The following is a 22,836-nucleotide window of genomic DNA, read 5'->3' as shown; positions in this document are numbered from 1 at the left end:
GGAGCGGGTGCCCCGAGCCTCCCGGGCCGGCCAGCGGGGCCGGCGTGCCGGCGGGGCGGCAGGACCCTGCGGGGCTCAGACGCCGGGCGGCGGGGGCCGGGCCCTGGCAGCGGCCCCGTCCCGTCCCGCCCGGGCCCGCGGCGAGGCCGCCCCGCCTCCGCCGTCGCTAGGCCCCGCCGCCAAGGGAGGAAGTGTCGTAACGGCTGACAGGAAACTTGGCCGCGGGTTACGGCAGCGGCGGCCGCGCTTGGCGGCCGCTGGATGAGCGGAGAGTGGGAGCCGCGGCGCTGAGGAGACGCGGGGGTGAGTGGCCGCGGCGGCGGGCGGGGAGGCCGCGGCGGCGGCGGGTGGCCGCCCGGGGCCCGCAAGGGACCGGGGAAGGGCCCCGGTGGCGGCGGCGGGAGGAGCGGGACAGCAGGAAGAGGCGGCTGCGGGGCGGCGAGGCGGGGCCCGGGCACCGTCTCTGCCTTTGTTCGTGCCCCCCCCCGCCCGCCCCGACCGCGGCCCGTGAGGCCGCCGCCTCCCCCCCCTCGCCCCCGTCTCGTCTGACTCCTTCCTCCTCGGTGGGTTTGTGTCGGTCTCTCCCGTAGGATATGGCCGAGGTACCGCCGGGGCCTAGCAGCGTCCTCTCCCCGCAGGGGGACACGCTCTCCCCCTTCCCCGGAGGAGGAGGAGGAGGGGGGGCTGCTTCCTCCTCCTCCTCCTCTTCCACCTCCTCTGCTGCCGCCGCCGCCTGCACCGGGGCCCAGGACGAGGAGGCCGAAGAGGAGGAGGAAGAGGAGGGACCCGCGGGCGGACGGGAGCAGCAGCAGCGAGGAGGAGGAGGAGGCAGCGACGGCGGCAAGGGGGGGCCGCAGCAGCAGCAGCACCGCCTCCACCACCACCACCACCATCCCCCGCACCACAACCACCAGCTCAACGGCCTCATCAGCCCCGAGCTGCGGCACCTGCGGGCCTCCCTCAAGAGCAAGATCCTCAGCTCGGAGGCAGGGACAGCCCCCGAGGGGCTGGAGAACAAGCGAGCCAGCAAAACAATGGGCTCCGGACAGCAGCAGCAGCAGTCATCGCCCCCGACCACAGCACCGTGCTCATCCCCCCTTACCAACCACCTCCCTCCCCAGGGAAGGACTGCACCCTCTTCTCCTCCTCCTTCTCCCCCAGCAGCAGCAACAGGGGACAGGAGCCAGCCTGCTGCCACAACTACGACTGCTGCTAAGACTGCAGCCCGCAATGGACTGGCAGGAGGGACTGGCTTGGAGGAGGAAGAGCAGGAGGAGGGGGATGAAGGAGGGGAGGAGGAGGAGTCCCTGCTGCTACTCTCCAGGTCCTTAGCAGCAGCTTGCAGTTTGAAAGGCTCGGGAACGGACTCTCAGCCCGAGGAGGACCTAACGATACGATACGTCCGATATGAGTCAGAGCTGCAGATGCCCGATATCATGAGACTGATCACCAAAGATCTGTCTGAACCCTACTCCATTTACACATATAGGTATTTTATCCACAACTGGCCACAACTTTGCTTTTTGGTAAGTGCTGGGGGGGGGCAAGGGAGGGCAGGAGTTGGGAGTGGTTTGGGGCTGGGGAGGAGAGGATTAAAGGGTTGACATTTGCAGAAATACTTCTAATGATCTTTTTGTCGATAAGGCCAAGCTTTTTTGGAAGTACCTGTCTTCCTAATGAAGTCCCCTTGTGACCTGCGCATGTATGAGCAAAGCATACGCCTGAAGTTCCTACGTTTGTTAATATATGTTTTAAGTGGTGGGGAAAGGGTTTGAGCACAGGGCTAGGATCCAGGAATTCAAGGCTTCTGATCTTCGTTTTGACATTGACTTTTGTGGCCTTTGGTAGCTCGTTTTATCATTCTGTCTCAGTTCCTAGGTTTGTATTTAAATAAGAAAGTGCTTAGTCCAATAGTGTCTTATGAGTGCTTAGTAATTTTTGCACGATGGTTTTAAAACAGACTTCAGCATGCCTAGCATTTAAATGTTAAGTGATACGTGGAGAGACACTGTTAAAGGTTTTGTTGACTTTTTGATCTACTAGCTTTGAAAAAGACAAGTACAACTGTATTAATTCTTACAGCTGTGATAGTGTATGCAGCATGTAGAAATTGTCTTAGATTGTCTTGCTGTACCAACAATGTATTTAGTTTTATGTTCTTCCCACTGCACTATTGAAAAGATCAATTTAGCTGTCACCCTGTTTTTCTAAATGTTTAGCACTTCTTATGCAACAACTTGTGTCTCAGTTGAAAAGCATGCTTTTAGGATGATAGTCCATCCACAGGTATATGAAACTGAGTATAAGTTGGCCTCAGGGATATACGTGCATAGTGGGAGTTTGATTTACTTATAGGAAAACTTACGTCTGCAAAACAGAACACTTAAGGGAGTGTATGGCACTTCCTTGCTGAGGTAAATGATGAATTCTTCTCTCTTGATGTTTTAATCAAGGCTGGACACCTCTCTGAAAGGTGTGATTTAGCCAGAGCCAAGACACCCTTCAATTTAGGAGTATTTCTGTAAAAATTTAATAGGATATGAGTACAAGAGGTGAGGCTAATGGAATCCATCTGGCCTTAGACTTCCTGAATGTTCTTGGTTTAGGGTCTGGTATAATTTATAGCGGGATTTATATGATTCATAGGAGGATTTTCAGAACTGTGCCTCTTAAAACCCTGAAGAGGGACTACAGTAGGATTATAGTAAGTTGAGCAAAGCATTACCTCCTGGAACAAAATAGAAATACAAAAATATTTGAAAACATTGTTTGATGCAAAGTCACGTGTGCCATTGTAAGGATGCTGATCAGAGCAGAATGGTATTTTTCAAGCGCTGAGCTATGTGTGTGACTGATTTACCTCATACTGAAAAGAAATGCTTGTGAACTACAAATAAATGTCCCTACTTTCAGCATCAGGTGTGTTGCTGGTAATGCCAATGTTGGATACTATTAGATCACAATGCATCTGTTTAGACTTTAAATCTTTTTTTTTTTTTTTTTTTTGTCAGGGAGTAACTTGAGAATTTTGTTATGAAAAGAGCAATGGCAAGTTGTTTGACAGAGCGCTAAAACAGATGATTTCTAATATTTATTTTTAACAAGTGCATTGAAAGAATAAGATATCACTCAAGGAAAAGAAAGTGTCTTAAGCTTATTTTGTAGTGACAGCTTCTTTTTTAATAGCCTTGAAGAATCAACAAAACTTTACTTGAACTCTGTGCGCTTCTACTCAATTTGCCATTTTTTTTGGAAGGGTGGAACAATGTAGAGTACATAAAACTGTAGAGAAGAATATGTGGCTATGAATGTCCAAAGCTGTTAGCAAATTGTTACCTACTTAATAATTTGAAGCTCTTGCGGTATGTTGAGTCAAATTTGATGGGTGTTTTTTGTGACTGGTTTTAGTATTTTTAAGGTTTGTTCTTTAGAGGTTTTCTTGAAGACTTTCTGTTCTATAAAATTTAATTTGTTCCTGCAGTTAATGGATTCCTGAACTACTTCTATCTAATAAGTCTCTTTAAAATATTTATCTTCAGTCAGGGACTGCATATTCCAATTAGCAAGAACAGTGTCAGGACAGAGAACAGAAGCATAGTGCCTGATCTCACAGAATCATTTTCTTTCATGCCTTGTAGCCTCACACCCTTCTGGTTTCAGGTTTTGATTGGTCTTGGGTAGAGAGGTGAGGCTACAATTTGATTGTATTTGAAAAAATATCTGTAGGGGTTCAGTCAATTCCTTTACCAAATTTTGCCATCACCATTTTTAAAATCTTCCAATGCACACTCCCCTGTCTTCATTGCACTGTCGTGGGCTTCTTTCCCTTTCTCAGCATGTGAGGGGGAAGTACTAACACCATTTGAGTTTGAAGATGGGATGTGTATTTTCTGTAAATGATCAGCAATTGTCCCTTGCTGATGCTTACTCAGTAAACCATTTTAAACACCACAATTTTGCTATCTAGCATTTTGCACACCTGACAATGCAGAGCTGTTTTCGGGGGCTTTATTAACATTATTCCTGTTGATTATTTTCCCATGGGTTTGAAACTTGCTGACTTTTGGCTTGGCCTTCCCAAGGTGCACCGTTGCTCTAATGGCTAGTGCAACCAAAAGGGCTGCTTGCTTTTCTTTTCTGTTCTACTACCTCCTCCTGGCTCGTGCCAACCCTTGTGTTTCTCTGATTTGGGAAGCTAAGATAGCCCTCCCACCACCACCATATATTTGTAAGTGTGTGTATGTGTGTAGATGTTTTAGGGTCAGGTTTCTGTTGGTTTAAGGCTCCAAACATATTCGTAGTAGGATGTCACAGGCACTGGTGTTGGTGCAAGGGAAGAAGTGAGAATGCACAGCTGGAGGGAAGGCATAGAACCAATCCTAACTAGTCACTAGTGTGGTTTTGCTGTATCAAACCACTTCCTAACTGTACACTCAAAAAAGAAGTTCATACTCCACTTCAAAAGGACCTGGAGCCTCTAGGAATCTTCAGAACCTCTTCGTTTTAATGTCAGATTCATCTGTGTAACTGTCTTCCTGACTTTAGGGGTAACAAGTTGGGAATACTTGATGATTGGTTCTGAAGTGTTACACTGCAGCATTACCTGACCGAGCTGTTGCAAGGTAATAACCTTCTCCTCCATAAACTGCAACTGTCTGCTTAAACTCAGGTGTCGCCTGTCTGTGGAAGAGCAGGTTCGCACTGCGTGCTAGGTGTGGATGCCCTGTAAGTGCCTGGTTTTTACTTATTCCCAGGAGCTCTGTCGGCCCAATTTCTCTTCAGATGACCTATGATCACCACTCTGTCAAAAAATGACAGAGGAAAGGGGTATCTTCTGCTTCACATGAAGCATTTTTAAGCATTGCTACAGTAAATGCATTTTCAAAGTTGTAGCTTCCTTTTAAAGTGTTCTTGCAGCTTCTAGTCTTAGCAGTGTTAAAGTTCTAAAAATTCCATTTAGAACTGATACATTAAATGTTTCAGAAAATTGTTTTCAAAATACTTTAGCGTGGGAGAGGTGAGCTTAGGAAACCTTGCTCTCTGCCAAAGTTTGGATAAGACAGGATGTAATAAAAGCAGAGTTCTGGCTGAGTGTTGTAACCTCTCCTGTAATTCACAATACTGCACCATTCAGCTGCCTTTTACAAAAAATCTGGAAAATCTTTTATTGGGTTCTTAACTTTGCCACTAGCTATAGCAGCATTTATAATTTAAACTTTCACAAGTTTAAAATAACCTATTAATTCCATGTAAGTGGTATTAGATGTGTTGTAAATCCTAAATGACTGCAGTTAAGATCTTGTTTTATACTAATGCTTTGCCTTTTTTTTTTTAATTGGATTTTATTCAAGAGTCTAAGTGTACTCCATGTTGAAATTAAGACCTGTAAGACATCAGCCCTGTGTTTTGGTTGTGGAAAACTTCAGGCATAAAAGAAGAACCAGAAAAGTTAGGAAACTGCCTGGGAAGTCTTCCTAGCCTCATGGCAGATGTAGGAAGAAATTCTATAACATCCGTTCCCAATTTGCAAACTCTCTGTATTCCAGTTTCCTCTTAGGAATGATTGTGGTTTTAGATACAGGCTTGCTGTGCTACTTCTCACTGTCAGCGGCTTTGTGAAAACTTCAGTCGTTGCAGCATCTGAGTACGTAACAACAACTAGTGTAGTTATTCTGGCAATGCTCTTGCACAGGAGGGAATTACTCGTGTCCACTTTCACAGAGTGGAAACAGAGCGATTTAGTGACTTGCCCAGTATCGGGAAGAGCTCTGACTGAACTGCCAGACTTCAGGTTAAAACCATTAGCCTACATGTATCCTCTAATAGCATTCAGTAACAGGATCGCTAAATGTAAGCCAAAGGATTCACACAGAGCTGTTTCTGTGATACTTTGGGATGGATTTTGGTGCATGTATGAAAGGGAAGCTGTATTGCAGTAGCACAGGTTCTACTGCATTTGAATCGCAAAGTATTTATCTTTCAGGGGCTAGTTGGTGGTTTTTAATCTTCTTTAAATGGGAACAAATGTCACAGGATCTGGGTATGAAATGCATACTCAGACTGTGGCTGGCAGACTCAATGCCATCTTTGCTAATGAAATTAATGCCAATTGTTTAATTTTGTGAAAAGTCATGTACTTGCTGATTTACAGACATTTCTGTGCTAACTCTTCTAGCAATACATGGTTGAAATAAGAAGATATTAAAATCTAGTTTGTTTTAAACATTTAAACCTATTCATAAGAACAAAGTTGATGCAAATATTGGATTTGAATTCATGTATGTTAATCCTGCTAATGACTTATGACTGAAGTAAATCTTACAGTACTCTGTGGGGTTTGTAATATATAATAGTAAGTTGGGCTGAATTCTGTTTGCAGAAACTTGTATGTTTAGAAATAGTCTCATATACCTGAAAAGAAAATTTGGCCTATGATTGTCTTTTCATAAATGGTGTTGTATGGGAACTACTTTTTCTCTCTCCTCCCCACTCTCCCTATTTCAGTCTGGATTTTTTCATTTACACAGTTTAACCTTCTCCAGGAAATTAAATTACAAAGTTTTATATCATGTTTTGGGTTCATTTCCAGCTTTAGATAAGGTTGGAGGAAAGGAGAAAGGAGAGGAAAGGCAACAAAAAACCTCAAATTGAGGTGGAAATTCAGCACTCCCTCTCTAAGTGGAACAACCGTAGATTAACTGGCAGACTTACCTGCCTAAAGACAGACAGATAGATAGATCTAAGTGTTTGGGGAACTGGTACAAAGTCATACTTTATTCAGCTCTCTGGCAACAGTGGTAAGACCAGTGGGTATTTGCTTCTTTGATCACTGAAACAAAATTCTTTGCTGTTCATTTAGTGTTTTAAATATATGATTCATGAACATAGCTTTTCTGGAAAGTGCCCTAAACAAGAAAGAGCGCAGATATGCAATGTCTAGAATGTCACTACTCTTGAAGTGTGAAAAAAAAAAAAAAAAATCTTAAAAATTCTCCACATGACTGTTGCGATCAACAGTTTGCACATGTGCACTTCAGGGCAAAGCAGAACTATAACATGCTAGTTTGTGGTGTGCTTTTTTTTTTTTTTTTTTTTAGTGAGGTATAAGATTACATCTAGGTACTCTGCATAATTATAGCAATGTTATGAACGGTCTGTCTGATGATACTCTTTATTTAACTCCCTGGTTTTCTCAGGTCTGAGCTGAGATACAAAACTTGCCTTGAGCTGGCATTTTGCATACACAGTTTTAGTATAAGTACAGCTTTTCTTTTCTATGGAATAAAACTGTGGTTTAGAATAAAAGAAGTCTGCTTAGAGGCTCTGTATTTCAGTCCATTTAGATCATGCTACAGTTTCTGTTTTAAAAAAACACTTGCCTAGATTGTTCAGGGTTGTTCTTGGATACTGGTAAAAAAATGTGTTTTCCTGCCAAATAAAAACTTAGCAATAATTATATTTGCCTGATGAGCTTAAACTATATTAGAAATGGTGCTGGGATCACCCTGTATCATAGAGCTTTGGAACTGCAGCTCATACATTTCGGGCTGCTTCATTTCGCCTTTGGTACAGCTCCTGGTTGACAGCTAACTTGGATAATAACCCACCATCCAGGTAGAGGTGCTAGAAGGCGTTACTCTTGGGGCGAAAAACCCAAGGGTCTGTGCCTGCAGTATGGTCTGCGTGAATGAATCTTCTGTCCGTAGAGTCTTAGCCTACAAGCTGTGTACAAAAAGCTTCAGGTGGCTGGAGACTATAGAGTATATACCATAGACTTCGGAGAAGCGAGCCCTGGGTTCCCAGGTGGGCTGCACTGAGGCCTGGCAATATTGGCTCTGGCGAGTCCTTTTCATTTGACGTGTCTCGCTGTCGTAAATTTGGATTATCCAGAAGCGCTTGTGCCAGCACATGCTTGTGGCAGTCATGTGCTGTAGTCCCCGTTTAGTTGCTACACTCGAGCCGAAGGCTAGTTCCTACCACAGATACAGGTCTATCAAAGTCTGTGGAGCCACTTATACACCCATACGTACAACTATGAGTTTCTTTTTTATCTCTGTCAATCTTTCCTGAATGAATAGTAATTCATTCTTCCCTTGGATGCTATCCTACTCTGCAGCATTATTCAGTTTTACTGCTGCAGGCTATAATGTCATTAATCTCTCATGCTGCCTAATCCTTCGGTTAACATATGACTTAGTTTTTCTTATGCTCTTTCTCAAATATATTCCATGGTAAAATTTTGGTGAACACAGTGGTTGTGCAAGTGGTTTGATAAGTGTTTGGGGAGGAGTTGGGTTCTTTTCTTTTTGTTTTCTTTTCCTTAATATTTCAGAATAACTCCATCTCCTTGACCACGCTTTTTGTGACAATAACGTTGGGATTAACTGTCAGCGCATAGCTCTTAACAAATGAAATCTCTGAAGAGTTAAAATGTGTGAAATTAACTGTGTGCTTTTTTGTTTGTTCTTTGGGTGTCATGTGACTGAAAATGACAGTTTCTAAAGATTAAACGCAGCAACATTTTTCTCTGATCCATTGTGGCCTTGACATTAAAACCAGACAAAAATTAAGCATGTTATCTACCAGAGCCCTTGTACATGAAAATTCAGATCATTATAAAACAGGAATGGACTTTTTTTCCTCTGAGGCAGCCTGTGCAAAAGGGTGATTTATGCCTTAACCTGGTCTTTTTTTTCTTTTTTTTTCTTTTTTTCCTTTTTTTTTTTTTCTTCCCCCCCCCCATTTTCTACCACACATGTTCTTGCCTGTAGACTTTGTGGAATAATACTGTGGTTCTCTCCAGGACAATTCATTGGTGGTTAATTGACTGTAACTTTATTTGAATGTAATAAATAAGAGCCCTTTAATCTTATTTATACTTTTGGAGAAGTTTTTTAAATTTAGTTATTTTTTATAGCTTTACGCAAACAAATTTTGTGTGGCTGTTTCACTTAAAATGAACTGGTTTACTTCTTTTGGTAGCACTGTAGATCACAAACTGAGAATGCATACGTGTATGTTTGTCTTTAAGGCCATGGTAGGTGAGGAGTGTGTAGGTGCCATCGTCTGCAAGCTGGATATGCACAAAAAGATGTTCCGCAGAGGTTATATAGCCATGTTAGCAGTGGATTCCAAATACAGAAGAAAAGGAATTGGTAAGAATAGCCTTTTTTGTTATTTCTTACTTAAATCCTGTAGTTGGGATAACTGTAGTTGTCATAAAGATTTAAGCAGAACTCAACTTCTAGATTTGGTGGTTTGTCATCCCCGCCTTACTCGACCCACAAGCTCCCCAGTGGCTTTTTAAATTTTGTTAAAATAACTTGACATGCCCTATGAGATTTACATCTGGGCTACGATGAAGCTAAAAAGAAAGGCAGTCAGCAGCCCTTTACCTCTGCCTGTTACCACTGTCAAATAACAACAGTGGGAATTGCTTTGCATTTTTATATGTGCCCTGATCACTCTATTTCTATGTTATGTTCAGTCTATATTTTTTCAGTGAACTTATCCCCTGGCTTTCCCCTATCAATCATGCATATACTGCCCATTGGGGAGAATGTATGTAGCTCATTGTTGTATTAATAAGTGAAGAAAAATAGTTGTGTATTGCTACTTGAATGACTGAAATGGAGATCTGTTTTGTTGGGAAGTTAGAAGATAAAAGAAATCACGCTTGGCAGGGAGTTTGCCCTCCCTCGTTGATCAGTTTTACCCTGATGAAGGGATTTTCATTCTAACACCAGTTATCCTAGTTGGTTTAATTAAAGATCTGTTCTTATGGAACTTAATTTTTTTGTGTTGGTTATTGTGAAACTACATTGTAATATTTTTAACTTAAACCATAGACGTCAGCTTTAAAGGCTCGAAATGTGCTTCACCACTCATTCACACTGAACAGCTCATACTTTTGTGATTAAAGACAGAAAATTACTTGCGATGGAAAAACACGGTGATACATTGCAGAATGGTACCATTGCGTTTAAAAAAAAAAAAAATCCAAAAAACTTGAAGCACTACATATTATGATGACTATTCAGGCATGTGCGGATTTGTGTTTTGTTTTTTTTTTTTTTTTTTCCTTCGGTGCAATTCTGAAGCCATTGTTGGTTTCTGTAGTGGAGCAGAGGGAAGAGGATACTGAGAAATCACTGTCTCTCCTTTTAGCTGAGTCATGAAGGAGCCTGCCATAATTTAATTGCAGGTGCTTGGATTCATAAGTAAATAAGAACTAATGCTGCTGTTATGAAGATCTCTGCAAGATTTTCCCCTCGCTTTAGTCAGCTCATTATTTTAGAATCGTATAAATAGAATTTATATTTAAAGCCTTGCTTACTTTAGCGTTACGTATGTTGACTTTTTCCTACACTTGCCACCTTGCTGTTTTCTCAAAATAAGCTGTTAATCTGAAGATTTATTTTAAATGTAGTACAGTTCTGTCGTACGTTCAATGAAAATCTTAATTGATTAAAGTTTTGAGAATACTTTAAAACATTCTTTAGATTCCTTGGGGTTTTTTTTCCTTTTCCTTAGCCTTCTTATGGAAGTGAGATTTATGCAATTTCATTGAACAGCAGTTTTTTCCACTAATAACTTTGAAATCAACTTTCAATTTCACCCCAATTCTACAGACAGGTAGGGATATTACATTTGTAGAACTGTTGTGAAATAGATGAAAAATAATGATAAAGAATTAAATTAATGCTTGACTGAGGGGAAGGGATGGGCTTCAACCATTATTATTAGATACTAGCAAATCCAAATGGGAGTGAGCCGCAAGAAAAGTGGTTTCATAAGTTCTGTTACTATTAGAAGTATTTGTTTTAGTAAGAGGAAATTCCCTTGGAAGATGAATGTCCTTCAAGTACATGCCAGCAGATTTTGACTTTAAATGCAACAAAAAGGAATGGATCACATCTTGGAAGGCTACATATAACACTATGTTAAACATAGAAGCCTGTTTCTAATATCCTTGTGTTAGAAGAATATCTTGCGCTCAAGCTGAGTCTCTGGATAACTTTACGGCTTATTTTAATATTCAGACGTGAGACTGCAACTTGACTGCAACTTCTTGTTTCTTTCTTTCTTTCCTCCCTGCTTTCTCCAGGTGTCATGTCATGTAGGTAGCACACGTTAGTCATATATAAACTAGCATCTTTTGCATTGCAACTGTGACACTTACTGAAATCTATATTTCAGGTACAAACTTGGTTAAGAAAGCTATTTATGCTATGGTTGAAGGAGATTGTGATGAGGTAAGATTTTATAATCAAACACTTTCATAATGTAAATGGTTTGCATTCTCCTATATGTGGATTCATTTCACAGGTTTTTCTTCGACAGGACTTTTTTTAGGTGGGGAGTGGGTTGGTAAGAAGCTATTCCTTTTATAATAAAAGGAAGAATAACCTCAGAAAAACGTATGGCACAAATAGGAGAAGGATTTTTCTGAATTTGTCATAAGAGCTCAAATTCAGTGTTTCGGGTTTTGTTTTGCTTTGCGAAGCTGCCTCAGCCTTTGGTCACAGGCACATTTTCCTCCAAAGACTCTAGTTTAAGGTGCTACTGACCAGTGTAATTTGCCTGTTGTGTGTAATACTTCCATACTTTTGGAGTACACAGAGATACTGGAACAGTACGTGCTGTAGTATTGCAGAATACGGTTTTGTCATAACAAGTCGTCAGGCTGTTCTGACAGTGCATAGCTGTATTACGTAGCACTGACAGAACGCTCATGATTTAGCATGTTAATGAAAACTTGGAAGGAAAGTGACTGAATCACTGTCGAACTTTCTTTGGTCTGTATGTTATCAGTCTTTCCTTTTACCGTATTACAGTCCCTACCTTTTTTTTATATATATATATTTTTTATATATATATATATATATAGCAACTAACTATCTTTATCTACCATGTTTAACTTGTGAGGAACTCTCCCTACGTCCTTTCCCCTTAATCTGGTTATCTGTCCCTTTAACTTTCATCTGCTTGGTACAATGCAATTGCTAGCTTGTTCCTGATATGCGAGCACTGTGTCATTTCAGTCTGTCATAGTTAGTGATCCTTTGATCTCTCTGTTATCTCATTTCAATTGCTCCCTCAATTGTCCTACTGCGGTGTGGTGAAGTTTCTTATGCAAAACTACAATTTGTGTCGCAGGACTTCTGGCCCATGCTCTGTTTATTTTTCCACTTGTGTTATGCCTCTTGCAGCATCCTTGCATATGTTCTGACTTCATTCATTCATTAAGATATTTATTCTTCTCTTCAGATTCCTTCATGCCTGTGCTTACTGGTGTCTTTTTTTTCTTTTTTTTTTCCCCTCTATAATTTACGTTGTACTCAAGCAGTGTAGTGCAATCTGATAGCCCTGTAGTTCTTTAAGTTTTGTGTTTTGGCTTGTTGCTTCTATCATCACACGTAATATGCTTTGCTCTAATCTGTTTTACTACTTGCTACATTGAACTAATCAAGAAAAGTTTTGTTTGTTTGTTTTCCACTGCTTTCCACTATGGTCCTGAATTCATTTGCCATTGCCAGAGTATTCAAGATTTAAAAAAAATTAAATAATTGAGGAATGGTATCGTGCCGTTCACATCACAGTTGGAGAATTGAGGTGCAGAGAAGTGAATTGCCTACTGCTGTCAGAGATCAGTAGTAGAACTGGCTATTTCTACTCAAGCTATTAGAGTTGCAGTAATTACCATATGATTTATGAGTGTATGTACTACTTCTGATGTAATTTCATTTCTAAATTGGACTATCTAACAGGTATGCGCATAATGATCTCTCCTGTGTCTGTCTTTTTTTTTTCTACTGCTGTAATATTATTCCAAGAGTCCTTCTTACTGTTTTTTATCTTTGTAAAAATGAAATAAATGCGATAAGGATTGCAGGCTAGTCTGCCGTGAGACCTCATTAAGTCTTAGTCACAGATTTTCATCTATGGTGCTGTATAAATGCTTTGTACTAAGTGCAGAGGGCATTTTTCAGAGACTGTTGCTATCCCTCTGTAATCGAACGTGCTACAATTCAAGCTCCTTGAAGTGCATGCCGGACGGGTGCAGGCATGTTTCAGTTCCAGTTTGGAAACTGTGTAACTGTGTTTGTGGGATGAAGATTCTGAACTAATTATGCCCTGCTTCTTGGGGGCTTTTGCATCAGCTGAGTCTTGTGCTGGCACAGAATTTTGAAACGGGAGCTTACTGTGCCCAGGCAACGTGGAGTGCAAGCAGAGTATGTTTCTGACTTTCTGCGCTGGTCAGCAGAGGCATACGCAGGCTGATTTGATATATTTATGTTGTTCCTTTTCAGGTACAGGTTATCTACAGCCAACTAGCCAACATTTTCATGTTTTCTTCTTTTCTTTGCCACCAAGTGTAGGTTTCTTCTAGATACACATGGTACAAAATAATGATGTTGGTTACTTGTACCGCATGGTAGATTGCTGAGTTTTCAGTCATGACCAGAATTTGAAAAATCCAACGTGCCACCCATTAAAAGCCCTGTCTGACAGAGCCGAGGCACGTACCCTCACGAGTTTTTACAGCAGTTGTTGGGAGAGTGGTTTCTGGTTGATTGATGCCTAGAGCTGGTCAAACATGAAGTAGTGCATCACAGTAATTGGTCTTCGTGAGGTGTGTAAATAGTTTAATCATCTCTGCTGCTCTTAAGACATTTTTCTACATCCCCCATAAAATCAGAAGCGTGATGAAAATAAAAAAGATGTGCTACTTGATATAAGATGAACTGCAGTTCAGAAGAAATGCTATTTTCTAAAACTTACTTGGAATAGGATTAAAAACATGAACATGCAGCTGTGGGTGTCAGGAAAATTTTCCAAAGGCTGCTTGGAAACTCTTCCCTTCAATCTGATTATGGAATTGATGCAGTAAATGTACTTAATTTTAATAACTTGTGGCGTATAATCTGATAAATGCTTTGTTCAGTGTGTTACTTCTCAAAGTACTGTAGATTGGGCTTTTGGGGTATCAGCATTGAGTCCTGAAAAGTAAAGGATTTATACAACACCATAGATGAAAATTTTGAAAAATCACTGCTGAAGTGCTGGCATTTCAAAGTACGCTGCAATATTTTAGTGATTAAGGACTTCTTTGGTTTTTTTCCCTGTAAGCTAATTTAGTGGGAATAAACTAAGCCAGGCCTATGCAACAAGTGATTTACAGCGCAAGCTTCTGAGGTCAGTCAGCTGCCTAAGAGGTAGTTTATGCTATATGCCAAAGCTGAGAGGCAATATCCTTCCAGCCAGGGGTTGTTTCCCGGCTTGAGGAAGCTGTGGGGTGAGTAAGTGAAGAATTGGCTGGGGTGGAATCTGTGTGGAGGAGAGGAGAGGAGATGGCCGTCAAGCTGTCTGTAGCCTGTATTAGAATAGAACCGAGGGAAGTGATCTGATGTTGGGGGTAGGTGGTTGAACTAGAAATAACCTTCAAGCCTGAAGAAAGTACTCAACAGCATGCTTTGAGCTGAAGTGTCTGGATATAACATTACAAAACTTGAGGGATCTTTTGAAATTTTTTTTTTTTTACACTTGTGACTTTCTCTGGCATTTGATGTTAATGAATTCTAATATTTGGGGTAGTGAACCGAAGGTTTTTAAGGTTGTAATAGGCTGAGTTTCCAATAGGTCACAAAGATTTAGAATAGTGTTATGGCCTGGTTGCACAGAAAATGTGAACTATGGAAATAAATCAGGTGAAGGTGAATAGTTTTTCTCCCATCTCCAAAGTTTTGAAGATACTATACTTCCAGTGTAAAAAGGAAAATATGGGCTAACCTCAGCAAGTTGGGTATCTGGCTGGTTTTTGTACATTTGCTTAGTTTTTACTGACAAGCGATTTTCAAAAATTGTACTGCTTAAGACCTTCATGTGGAACTGTTACGTCCCTTAATCAGAATTAGAAAGGAGGAGCTGTTCATTCATATGCTGGTTTTCCTTCTGTAACAAATGACTATAAGTAATCTTTGTATTACGGAAATAATGTACCGTGTAACTGGTAACTAATCAAAATAAGACTCTAGTAAGTGGGCCTTCCAAGAGCTTTTTTTTAAGCAAAATGTAGAATGTGTAAAGGAGTTGCAAATTCTCATGAGAATTTCAATTGAAACTTTAGGGTGATTTAAAGTGGGGTTTTTTGACCACACCAGTAGGTGTGTCATTTTAATTCAGTACCACGCTTGTAAAAATTAAATGTATATCTTCATATAATCCTACTCGAATTTATCGAACTATTGACATCTTAGCTTTTTCTTAATTTACAAATCATCTAAGGTATTAAGTGTTATATTTTGGGTACTACCTTTCTTTAAAAGTTAAGGCGGTTAAACTGATTAAGGAAGCTGGCCAAGCACCCATAACTTGAGTCTGATGATATGCCAGACTTTCAAGTAGGAATAGCAACCTCTTCTGTGAGTGCTGAGAGAGTACTTTCTTCATTTGCTGATTTGGTTTGGCTGTATTTGTTCTATGACTTGGTTTCTAAACTTGAGTTCATTCAGAGTTTGAACTGAAGAAGAAAGCAAGCTTGACCTCTCCATTTTTCTTCAGTTTTGGAATAAATTCTAGGTATGAAAACATAGTAACAAGAAACACTGTGCTCCACTCTCACTATAGAAGATTTCTTGCTTCTAAACCCAGTTAAAATTAGAGAGTTGAGAGAAAATGTTAGGTGTATGAAATTTAAGGCGCAAGAGAAAGTAACAGCTTTCAGAAAGCTGCAACTTTTGCAGAAAATGCTGTTAAATCCAATCAGACCTTTGCTGGTCTCTAGGGGAGGATGTGATTGTGTTAGTAGAGGATTTAACAGGCATATGTGTGCAACCAAATAGACCCTATGAGACCGGACATAAATGTAGTGATTGAAGGTTTGGAGCTTGATTGAAAATCTCACACAGGAAGAGATGAATCCTTCGCAAAACAAAGCTAATGAAATTTGGATAAAATATGACTGTGTTTCCTTTTTAGATAATAGAAACATGTCTTTAGCCCTTTGAGATCAATGCAATATGTTGAGATCAGGGACTTATTTTTCACTGTGCTGAGTCTTCCTTAGAAATACCAGAGCAAATCTCTTGCATTTGCTTTCAAGATGAGCATTCACTCAGGTAGTGGGATTCCAACAAACCTGAATTTCAACATTTAACCACTCCCTTAAATTCAGTGATCTGCAGTGTTGGAAGTCTTTTAGCATTGCAAGATGTGCAAGCTTGCAGTTGGATACAGACTTGTTATATCACTCTGTCAGGTTACTAAACTTTTATGAGAGTGAATGCCATTTGTAGCTGGAGTTCAAATAATAGTCTCCCGCACAGTGGATTTACATGGCTCAGATTTCCTCTTTGGCGTAATGCTTTGTTTTAATTTGAATTAAGAAGTTGTAGAACGTGCGTAATTGTGTAGAAAATGCCACTCTTCAGGAAAACTATTGCCCTTCCATAAGTTATTACAAGTTAATAGTTAATCCATTTTATTCGATTAAGGATATTAAGAGTACTTGATCAAGTCAAAAGAGTTGATAGTAGTATTCTGTGTGGTGCCAGCTAGAGAAATTCAATCTCTAGTTCTTGCCATAAGACTAAGAATTGAATTAGGTTGTCTTAAGTGTGCAGGTACAACAGAATGTCCTTCTGTAATTTAAGAACTCTGATTATTAATATTTTAATATGTGATTCTTAGTTCCTTTTCGGAAAATGAACTTCTAAGTCGTATGTTGTTCATTGGGTTGTTAGCCCCAGGTTTACTGTTCTTTCAACATTCTTACACTGAGAAGCACAGGGGGAATTATCTATTGGAATGTAGTTAGAGTGGCTTGAAACTTGAGTAATGCTCAAATATATACATTAAATGGATTTTTAAATCTTACTGAAGGTGACCAGTCTAGCTGCTGGCTGCCTTCCTCCTTTACATTAGCTTAGCCGCTCCTCAGACTGCAGAAAACAAACCTGATGGAGAGAAAAAGGAAAGGTTTTCTACTAGGTTGCTTTTTGGAGTAGCTCAGCAGCAAGCCTAGTGAGCTGGCAGAAGAGGTGAGTGGGAATGGAGATGCAAGCCTGAAGGCAGTGGGGCCTCAGCGTCCATAAAGTAGATTGACTTAAACTGCTCTACAAATACAGACTAGTATTTTGTTCCTGGTTTTAAGGGGGGGATGTTAACCGGTTTTCCTGCTTTTTATTGGAGGAGACGGTTGTCCTGGGTTTTGAGGTGGGGTAGATGACATTTTTTTGGACTGAGAGAGTTTTACGTATATAGTTCTAACTACACAGAGAGTGGGTATCGGATGCTGGTTTAGAAATAGCCATTAGTGGACTTAACACCAGCAGCGATTGCTGGTTTGCTGCAGAAATCGCTTAGGCTGTATTTTCATTATATGGTCTTTCTACAGTCTCCATCAGCTCTTGTTTAATAGGTGAATGTACGTTGTCATGGGACTGTACATAGTCTAGTCAGCTTATTAGTTCAGCCTGTGTTCTTGCGCAACAATGATCTGTCCTTAATAGCAGGATCCTTAAATAATTGAGTTGGGCAACAGTAAAGAGGCAAAACAAGTTTTTAGCATTTGGAGTGGATGCGCGGCTTACCAGGTATGCCAGAGCTCTGCTCAGTGCATTTGGGGAAAAGAGGGGAAAACAATTCAGAAGGACGTACTTCAGTAGTTTTATGTTTAACTTCTTGTTAATGCCAGTGTAGTTTTTTGCCTGTACTTCAAACTTCTAGGATAATTTTGAGTCTTTGCTTAATTTGGACTACTCTTACACTTGGGTTTGGTCTGAGCTATTTATGACAGGTCTTCCTGCAACTGGGATCTCATCAATACAGGGGGAAAAAGAATGAAAAAGCTGATCTTTCTTCCTGGTGTGCACTCTGATTTGAGTTTGGGATACTTGTGTTGAGCACAAATATTCATTGCAAGTGTTGGGTCTGACAGCTAGTTGTAGAATGCTGAAGCTTGTATCTAGGTCGAAATCTATCAAATTAGAGGTCAAAGATATTAAATGATTAAACAAAATCTCATGTGCCAAGTTCCTGTGACACTGCAAAAGCTCAGTTGCTCTTTCAAAACTCAAAGTATGTTTAGGACTCTAACCTGTTTGGTAGGTTGGTTTGGGGTTGGTTTTTTTTTGGTGGGGGGATGTTGGGAGGTGGGGGTTGTTTTGGTTTTGTTCGGGTTTTTTTACCCTATCTGTCAGGTAATGAGTTGAAATACTATTTACAGCAAAAAACTAAAATTTTGGTATGAATGAAAGTTGTTTACAATTACAATTGGTGATGAACTGCTATTTATTTTTTTTTAAATGTGGGAATGGAGAGGGGTTGCTTGAATAAGTTAGGACAAGAAAACAGTAATTCCAGTCATTGCTAATAAGTGTACCTTTGAATAAAAACTTTGAAATTGCTTCAGTAGTCATGTAATTGCAACTGCTTTCTAACATGATATGCTTTTTTCTTTTTTTTTTTTTTTTTTTCTCCTTAAAGGTTGTATTGGAAACAGAAATCACAAATAAGTCTGCTTTGAAACTTTATGAAAACCTTGGTTTTGTGCGAGACAAGAGGCTGTTCAGATACTATTTAAATGGAGTTGATGCACTGCGTCTTAAACTATGGCTGCGTTAAAAGAAACCGTCACATCAAGCAACTGATGTCCCAACAGCGCAGAGTTGTCCTTTGCATGCAATGCAATTTGTACAAAATTGCTTTGCAGGTGGACTTAGTAATTTCCATGCAGCTCTTAATCTGTCAGTGTCTCATTGAGTGTCACACATATTTGTTGCACTTTGGCATGGCGCATTTGTTCAGAATTAAAACCGATTGTTTCAAACTTTGAGTTCTTTTGGTACCAGCGAGATGTGCCAGTTGATAGCCAAGATATGTTCATTCATTTGCAAGTCTACTGACTGTATTACATACACAGTGAACATTTTATCAAAGAACCTGTATGTGGAACGCGACTTTTGGTTCCAGAAAAAAGCCAATGTAGATTGTAAAATTCTATAAGTATACTAACATTTCATACAAAAATTGCCATAGTTTTCTGGAAGAAGGCTTCGATCTTAGGTTTTATTTTTCAATATTGAATTTTCCATTCTTAAATATTGGTACCTCAGTGATTAGTGAATGAAACAATGTATTGTAGGGTGGGGTGTGTGTTACAATGAGTAACAGTAACAATTAAATTGCGTCTGCCAGTGCCTGTATAGATAAGTATATTTGTCTTCACCTCTAAGTTTGGAGTGCATGCTTTTATTCTTTTACTTTCTTCAATTGTCTTTGCAAGAAAATTTCTGCTTTTATTTAAATTCTGGATTTGATAATAAATTATTTCAGATTTTTATAATTTGGATACTTCTCCCAAATAAGGGTTTGGAAGGCCCTTCTTTTCTTACAGCAAGAAGTGTAAGCTATTTTGAAAACCTTGAGTAGCTGCTAAAAGAGAACCTGATGTGACCAGTAAATCTCTGCTGGTTTTGGATGCACTTTTTTTGTTAAAAGAGTGAGGGACTTTTAAAAGAAGATATAGAAAATTAATGTAAATTGGTATGATTTTATTTAATCAAAATTATTGCTAGAAGCTCTGAAAAACAACTATTTTAAGCTAGTTGGAACAATTTTTTTTCAGATTCAGATTGCTTTGCTTCAGTGTTCTAAAATGCTTCAATCTTTGGTTCTTGGTCTTGGAAATAAATTTCAAGGTTTATTGTATGCATTTTTAGCTGCTCTCATTTTCTCTAAACTTATATGAGCTAAATTATTGGGGGACTTTTCCCCTGTAAAATCAAAGCAGCGGGGAAGGACTTCTCTCTCTCTTTCTTTCTCTTTCTTGTATTCGCTCTTTTCTCTATTTTTTTTTTTCTCCTTTCTTTAATTTGGCTTACATAGGTTTTACCAATTCCCATCAATTTTTTCGGTAATTACAGTGTCTAGGCTTTCTTGTTCAGTGTGATTATATAGCCCAGTTCTATGAATCAGTTGGGTTTTTTCACTTTGACAAAAAAGGTATTAGTTGACTTGTGGAAGCACCTATGTAATCTGTGAAAAGGATGAACTCTCAGTGAATCCGCTCTTCTGTAGTTGAGCGTACTCTTCAGATTTGCCTTACTACACTTTTTTTTTTTTTTTTTTTAGGGTTTGGTTTGACTCATGGGTTTTTTTTGCTAATTACTGTACACTTAGAAACAAAACCAACAAAACCCCTACCTCCAGTAACATTTGGAAAAGAGCCCTGTGCAGGAAAACTGGATTTAAAGGAAAGCCTTATTTTGCACAGACCAATCGCACATGGTGATGGACATTTCTTACCATGTACAAATTATGAGTTGTATTTGAAAATAAAGATTTTTAATGGAAATTGGCCCTTCTGAGTTTTCTGCTTGTAGACACCAGTTTGCTTTTGAGGGGGTTTGTTTCCCTCAGTAAAGAAAACTCATATTTAAAATGGTGCCCGAGACAAAGCGTTATAAACTGGAGTCTGTTATTGATGGAACATGTTGGAGTTCAGTGTAAAGCCTGTACGTTGCAACTACTGCCTTGTGACATGATAAAACCTTTTGTTGACCTTATCCCGATCCCTCAGGTTTGCCAGTTTTTCTGGGTGGCTTTTCAGGAGGTTTCGTTCATAGTTAAGACCTAAATGTTGGTAATGTTAAGTCAATCGAAACAGACTTCTCGTGACCGTGTTCCAGTGGTCCGGGATGTAGTGACTGCTCTGGCTTGCTTGAACTAAGGAGAGATCAGGGAGGTTTCATACCTTGTTAACAGCTGTTGGACTTGCATCGCAAATTGCAAACTAGGCTATCTTGTGTGTCTGCTGATGTTTAAAAACTGAAAAGCCAGACAGGCAAGTTTTCTATTGGTTAATATTTAAGCCATGGGTGTCTTCGGATTCAAAAGCTGACTTAGAAGTTAGCCGAAATCGCTCTTCGTGAAGGCACTGCCAAAAACTTCACTTCTGAGCAAACTTCAAATACAATTCTCTTTGTTTATTGTAAGAAGTAGTTGTCGCCATGCACGTTTTGAAAATGCTGCGCAAAATAGGTGCACATTTCTTTTAAAAGAGCACATTGCCTGAAAGGTTCTGATATTGCTGCTGTGTAACACACAGTTCACTACAGAAGATACTGAAGCTGTATGTGTTGGTTCGTATGAAAAGAAACAGATTTGTTCTCTGTGTTGCTTGGGATTTGGATATCAAGTGGGAAGTTCCAAATTTGCAAAGAGATGAAAATGGGTTTTCAAAAGAAATACAGCAATGAAGAGTTGGTTATTTCTCATGTCTGTTGCTAGAACACAGTCCTCTCCCCCTCACCTTTTGCATTGACAAATCTGACTAAGGAATTGATCGCTTTTATCTTTAAATTTGCCCAGATGTTGCTATTGGCTGACATGTCAGTGTGGATGTTTGCATTATATTGGTTTTTTTAAGAAATGATCAGGTTCATCACCTCCAAGGAAAGTAGGCATAATCTAATTGGCGTTGCATAGGTCGTCACAAACTATTTTTCAGGGCACTGCAAGACATTGCTAAAACCGAGTGCTATGTTAAAAAAATTTCAGGTCTTGTATAAACATTACAACCTATATTGGAGTTCAGGTATCAGGTGGGCATCTATGAAAATATCAAGTGTATCTCAAAATACTGGACTGCTGTTTTGAGTGGATTATATTCTTCTGTCCCTTTATCCTTTTTGATGAGAACAAAAACAGCGGGGTTATGAAATGTACAAGCTGTCTAAATACAATGCAGTCAAATAAATGGTTAAGTTGTTTATCTATTTCCTTTTGAATGGAAATGTTCTAATGATTGTTTTGCTTTGTCTACAAAATATGAATACATGCTTATTCTTGAGAGAGAAACGGTGGAAAATTTTTTACAAGAGAATTGTTTATTGCTACTTGATTTTTCATTTCCATGCCTGTTAGAAGCATCTTGAATAACATTTATGTGAACACCCATGTCATAGCTGAACTAAAATGGATCCTTTTCTCATGTCTGTGAAGTTATGATTAGTGTAGTCATTCTGGACTTCCCTGGGAGATAAGGGTGGGGTGTTTTTTACTATTTCAGTCGTAAGAAGCAAGAGTTGAGAACTGCTTGCAGCCCTTGCAGAGCTGAGAACGTTCTCTCTTAATAGTGTATTGGGGAGCCTATGGATTTTGAAAATCCTTTGTGCTTTATTCCCTCTACAATTACGTTTAGGCTCCTAAAACTTTCTACGAATTTGCCAGCAAGTGTTGTGCATGTTTGGCCATGCGTTTGTTGAGGTGTGCAGATAACTGAGAGTTGCGACCAACTTCTGCTAGAAATTGCTGCTCGCCTGACAGCAGCTCCAAGGCCTGTGTTCTTCCAGCTTCTTTTCTGATTCCTTACAGCGGGGCTGTTTACTAGAGTTCATTATGAATTAAGGCTTCACAGACATTTTACCACTTCTTACACTTCTTTCTATTTGTCATCATAGTAGGAACTGTTGTAGGTAAATGGAAATTTCTTTCCAGCTTCAGGAACTGGATGCTGGGTGTTGCATGGCCCTTTTTATCTGGTCATAAACCAGTGACAAACAGCACTGCTGCCTTTTTTTTTACTCCTGCGATTCCTCCAAGTATTGAATTCTGTGCAAGAGAAGGGTTAAATTACTTTTCTTTGTCTTGCACTGCCATGTATTTATAGCCCTAGTATATCTAGTTAGTATGCATGGGCTAAAATAGATTTGGAGAGCCCTAGCGTTTCTCTGAACGTGAAATTGTAAGAACTCTTCTTCTCACAGATAGTCCAGACTATACAAGACTGATTAGGTAATATTTTTAGGAATGAGCATTTTATGTGTTGCC

General features: G+C 39.9%; 1 protein-coding gene across 2 annotated transcripts; it reads left to right on the top strand.

Moving 5' to 3' along the window:
- Positions 1-265: 265 nt before the first annotated feature.
- On the top strand, positions 266-19,839 carry NAA30 (N-alpha-acetyltransferase 30, NatC catalytic subunit). Of its 2 annotated transcripts, XM_075712074.1 has the most exons (5): positions 266-303; positions 591-1,526; positions 9,032-9,155; positions 11,200-11,255; positions 18,490-19,839. In XM_075712074.1, the coding sequence occupies exons 2-5, from the start codon at positions 594-596 to the stop codon at positions 18,625-18,627; spliced, it is 1,251 nt and encodes a 416-aa protein (XP_075568189.1). In that variant the 5' UTR covers positions 266-303; positions 591-593; the 3' UTR covers positions 18,628-19,839. The 2 variants fall into 2 exon arrangements, with proteins under 2 accessions (XP_075568189.1, XP_075568190.1); XM_075712075.1 differs by lacking the exon at positions 266-303 and having other exon boundaries at positions 586-1,526.
- The last annotated feature ends 2,997 nt before the right edge of the window (positions 19,840-22,836 follow it).

Source organism: Pelecanus crispus, chromosome 6, assembly GCF_030463565.1.
Source record: "Pelecanus crispus isolate bPelCri1 chromosome 6, bPelCri1.pri, whole genome shotgun sequence".
Lineage (NCBI taxonomy): Eukaryota > Metazoa > Chordata > Aves > Pelecaniformes > Pelecanidae > Pelecanus > Pelecanus crispus.
Note: the sequence above shows the minus strand (reverse complement) of the source record. Positions and strands in the feature narration are given on the sequence as shown.